The sequence below is a fragment of the Martes martes genome (genome assembly GCF_963455335.1).
Source record: "Martes martes genome assembly, chromosome: X".
Taxonomy (NCBI): Eukaryota; Metazoa; Chordata; class Mammalia; order Carnivora; family Mustelidae; genus Martes; species Martes martes.
The window spans coordinates 20458838-20463854 of record NC_137897.1 but is presented as its reverse complement, the minus strand read 5'-3'; the positions used below and the strand labels follow the sequence as shown (position 1 = coordinate 20463854).

At 38.4% G+C, this 5017-nt stretch overlaps 1 protein-coding gene across 1 annotated transcript; it reads right to left on the bottom strand.

Moving 5' to 3' along the window:
- Positions 1–320: 320 nt before the first annotated feature.
- LOC308337308 (small ubiquitin-related modifier 1-like) lies at positions 321–626 on the bottom strand (the record flags this gene model as incomplete). The annotated part of the gene is made up of 1 exon (XM_080795472.1): positions 321–626. One exon carries the CDS (start codon positions 624–626, stop codon positions 321–323), a length of 306 nt encoding a protein of 101 aa, XP_080651598.1.
- Positions 627–5017: the final 4391 nt, after the last annotated feature.

Genomic DNA, 5017 nt, shown 5'->3' with positions numbered 1-5017 from the left:
ACGAGACATTTTTAACACTGGCATTGGTTGATCTTATTTATCAAAAGCATAAAAGTACACAGTCCTGGCCTCTCCATGCACATGTGTAATTTTTTAAAAAAAGAGGGCAATATATGAAGGAGGCTAAGGTTTGATCTCCAAAAATCAGCACAATGAAAAAAAGTGATAGTGAAAAATGGTCAACAGAATTCAAATTATCAGATAGTTTAAAAAGATGTGGTGCCGATTTTAAATTCTATTTTGAACACGACGTTACAAACTAACTATTTTTAAAAATAAAAAAGGATTGAGGGTAAAGGAAAAAAAGGTGAAAGGGATACCTAAATCACTGAATGACCCCCGGTTTGTTCCTGATAAACTTCAATTACATCATCTTCCTCCATTCCTAGCTCTTTGGCGGTGTGGTTGTCAGCAATTCTCTGACCATCAAACAGAAATCGAAGTGAGTACATTGGAACTCCATGTCTTTGACAGTAGGATTTTTTGAGTTTCTTCAGCTGTGTTGTCATTTTCACTTTGAAATGTATCTCACTGTTATCCTGTCTGATGACTCTGAGTTTAATGTGTTCTGGTTTCTTCCTGCCCACATCCTCATTGTAAGGGTTTGCCTCCTGGTAATAATCCATGGTGCGGTTGGCTTCACTCAATGTCTCCGCACGGGAGTGGTGGTAGCAGCAGCCTCGAGTAGGCAGAACCTCACTCCGGGGATTTACAGGTCCCTCTCTCCCCTATAGCACGATGCTGTGACTGACTTGCTATGCTCAGCTTTGAATTCTGCTTTGGAATTCTTGATCACGTGTCATAAATTTTCTTTATGATCCTTAGGGTTCTACTGACCTTAGTATGTCATTTGAGTTTTTTAATCGCTCCAACTCAAGAGCAAGCTTAAAATAATTAGTAAGAAGAAGGGGATAAAAGGGAAGCATATAAATCAGCAGGATTAATGAACATCTCTTAGTCATCTGTCTCGGTTTGGGCTCCCCAAAAATTAGAAAGCAAGGAAAGGACTTTGGGGCATGTAATATATTTGAGAGGTGATCCCAGGAAGGATAAGAAAGGAAAGTGAGAAAAGCCAGCAGAGTATATTAATGTTAGGTGTTTGCTATGTTCCACTGGGGCTCAAGGTGCTGAGGACCATCTGAGATAACATAGTAAACATGCCTTAGAGTCATCTGTCTCGATGAATAAGAAGCAGGAACATCTTAACACCATTAATCATACCCACAGTTTGAGATATGGGACCAGGGGTATCAGGGATTCCGCAGTTACCCATTGTTTTATCCCTTGTTGCCTAGAAAACTCTTAGAGAAGATCTGCCACTCAAGCTCTTGAGAGAGGGAGCTGTCAGAGGGTGTGGGCATCATCTGTCAAAGATCCCAGGTGATTCATTTGGGACAAGGGGACATGGGACTGAAGTATCAACATCTCTTCCATCTTGGTTTTTGTGTTTGTGTGATAATTACGATTTTATAAATGTATTACATTTACATAGTTTAACAAAAGCAAATAATCTGAAAGGCATACAAAAACCAAAAGTGTAACTGCTTGTTCCACCTTTTCCCGGTCTTTATACCTTGTGCCTCTAGAGGCAGTCCCTTACAATTCATAACATTCTCTTATTTATCTCCATATTTCTAAATATGCATGTCGTGATTTAGCCATCTTATAACTTGTGTATCACTTTCCTGTTATGGCCATTGAGAATTTAATTTTTTAAAAAAGATTTTATTTATTTATTTATTTATTTATTCATTCATTCATGAGAGAGAGAGAGATAGCATGTGTGAGTGGAGGAAAGAGGCAGAGGGAGAAGCAGGCTCCGTGCTGAGCAGGGAACCTGATGCTGGGCTTGATCCCAGAGTCCCAAGATCATGACCTGAGCTAAAGGCCATCCAGGTGCCCCTGCCACTGAGAATTTAATGTTTCACCTCATCTCACCTCCCTCCAATTTTCCCTCCTCTCCTTTTTCCAATCTCATTATATCACAGTTTTGAGGTAACTCAATATTCATATTATTTTGACATTACAAAAATTTTCCATTACTAAGACAAATAATATATAATGATAACAGATCCTTGCTTGTAAAACTTCTGATTATCCTACAGAAAAGTATTTTCATCTTTTATTTCCTTTTTTAAATGTACCTACTGGTGATTCTTTCCACATGCTCTATATGCTCTGTAAAATGTATTTTAGCAATATCGTTCATGCAACATTTCTTTTTTCTTTATGGAGACATCTTCACTGGTGACCTCTATAAAGTTCATTCACAACTAGCATACTGTATAAGAGTCGACCTGAGATTTCCCTTTACCTTTATTATAGAAATTCTCTGCTTTTCATCTTACATGACTTGCTTCCTGGCTCCCAGAAGTCATGTTTTGTTCTCTCTTGGTGTGTTACCTTCTTTTGGTAAATTACATCCCCCATTAGGTTCCTGAGAGTTTCCATGGAAGGAAAATTGTTTTGAGGGTGAATTATTTCTGTGTGAACATCTCTTTATTTTACCTTGACATTTGTTGCCATTTTAATGTCATTATAACATTTTAGCTTGAATATCATTTCTTTCAGAATCCTGAAGGCATGCCCAAGTTGTCTTCTAGTTTCCAGATGTTAGTACTGGGAATTTCTTTGCCATAACCTCCAACCTTTTGTAGTTAACCTGCTCTATGTGCTGTTGCTGTTGGCTTAGTTTTGGTTTTCTTCTTGAATGCTTTTACGTTTTTCCTTTCTCAATTTTGTAGTAATATCTTGTAGTATATGGGCTCAGTGGGTCCATTAATGTGATAGTTCTGCCTCTAATTTCCGGCTAACATGGCATTTGTCTCTCTCGCACTTTTTTTTTTTTTTTTTTAAGAACTTTTACAAACCAGGTATGAACTTTCTGATTTGATTCTTTGATCATGTTACCAGTTCTCTCCTACTTTCTGCCTCCTTGCCTTCTTTCTATTTTGGGGGAGTTTTTATTGACTTTATTTTATTGCATTTCTATGTTGGTGCTGTTATTTTTTATTTCTAAGACATCATTTTTCTTCATATCCTTCTTCATATGCATCCTTTTCTGGTTCCGTGTACACGTGCCTCCAGTGAATGTTAGTTCATCAACATTTGCTCTGATTTGTCTGAAGATATGAACTATATTTATTTGAAGTTTCTTCCTTTTCCTGCATTATCTTGTTTCCTACTTCATTTTTATTTATTTTGAGTTTACTTTTGTCTCTTTCATGTTGAAAGTTTTTTTCAAGTACTTCTTATCTTTAACTGTCTATTCATATAAGAATGAGGCTTACCGCCATTGCATAAGGAAGAGTAGCATTTTTACATAAAATGGCAGATGGTAGGTTAGAGATCAGAGGAATGCTATTGTCCTCCACAATTGCTAAATGAACCAGAAGATCTGCTCACATTAGGATTTGTGTTGAAACTTCTATAGATCCTTGAGTTCTTTGATATTTAACACATAAGTTTGATTTTAGTACATTTTATTTCCAAGAGGAAGGTCCATAGCGCTAATCATTTCTTGAAAGATAGCATCCTCTCAAAAGATTAACTGGCCTTGAGGTGTAAGATGCTAGAGATACACCTCAGCTGTTAAAATGGCAATTGTCTTTGAGTGACACATTGGTGTAGAGTTACTGGAAATAACACAAATCTAAAGATTCATTCTAATATGGAAACAGGGAAAAATTAGTTTAACATTCTTTAAAATGTTTTTAGGTCCTCTGGGACTTCTACTTTTAAGATGAAGTCAGAGACAGAATTTATTCTTTTACCAGAAACACTTCAGAATCAATTAAAAAAAAAAATGGTTTTGGAGACATAGGATACCAGGCAGTAAATTACATCGATTCCTGAGAAGTGGGAGGCAAGCAAGGTGAGCTCTGTGATTATCCCAGGTTGTTGCCTTGAGAGACTGTCCAAACCATGGTACACGGAGGGGAATCCAGGTAGAACTTGCTAGACTTCCTGTATTTTGGAGATGGGACAAATCCAGGGAGAACAAGGTGGCTGAGGTTTGAAGGACAGACTAATGGAGATGAAGTAGCTGCACAAATAAGAGTCAGGGGGTTCCCCTCCATTGGTCCTCAAGAGTACTGATGGCTACCTGCATGTGAGGCAAATACCATAGGCCATGGGAAAAACCATCAGAGAGGACTGCAGGGAACAGTGCTCAGATCTCTTACAGTTTCCAGAATAGTGCTGCTTCCCATCAACCAGGCTGGGAAAACGTAATTCACAGGATGAAGCGGGATTACTCAGAAGGATTTCGTCTCAACTGCGGGGAAACTTAACTCTAGACTAAATGCTGCTCTGACCTGGCCTAGTAAAACTTACCTCTGGAGATCAGGAAAGGCTTACCGACTGGGAGAAGGTAGAAAGGAAATTCTGATATACTCGGTAACTTTCTATTTATTGAGCTGGGATATGATTGTAAGAGTTGTGATACCATCAAGATGAATATTTGTTTAGATCTGAAGATTAGTGAGCAAAACATCTATTTTAAGAAGTTAAATAAATGAATATAAAATAAGCCCAAAGAAAAGTGCAAAGAGAAATAAGACGGCTAATTAACGGTAGGAATGCACACATAAAATAGATGATCACCAAAGCCAAAAGTTGGTTCTTAGCAAAAAGTTGGGAAACTTACAAACTAATGGTGAAATTGATAGGGGGACAGCCAGGGGAGGGGGAAGGAGTGGGGCAGAGAGGGAGAGAGAGAGAGCAGGAGGGTACAAGAGCTATATCAGGAATACAAAAGGTTATATAACTATACCTGATAAAAACACTAAAAAAAATACTAAAAAGACTTTTTTTTTTTTTAAGATTTTATTTATTTATTTGACAGACAGATCACAAGTAGGCAGAGAGGCAGGCAGAGAGAGAAGGGAGGAAGCAGGCTCCCTGCTGAGCAGAGAGCCCGACGAGGGGCTCCATCCCAGGACGCTGGGATCATGACCTGAGCCGAAGGCAGCGGCTTTAACCCACTGAGCCACCCAGGCGCCCCACTAAAAAGACT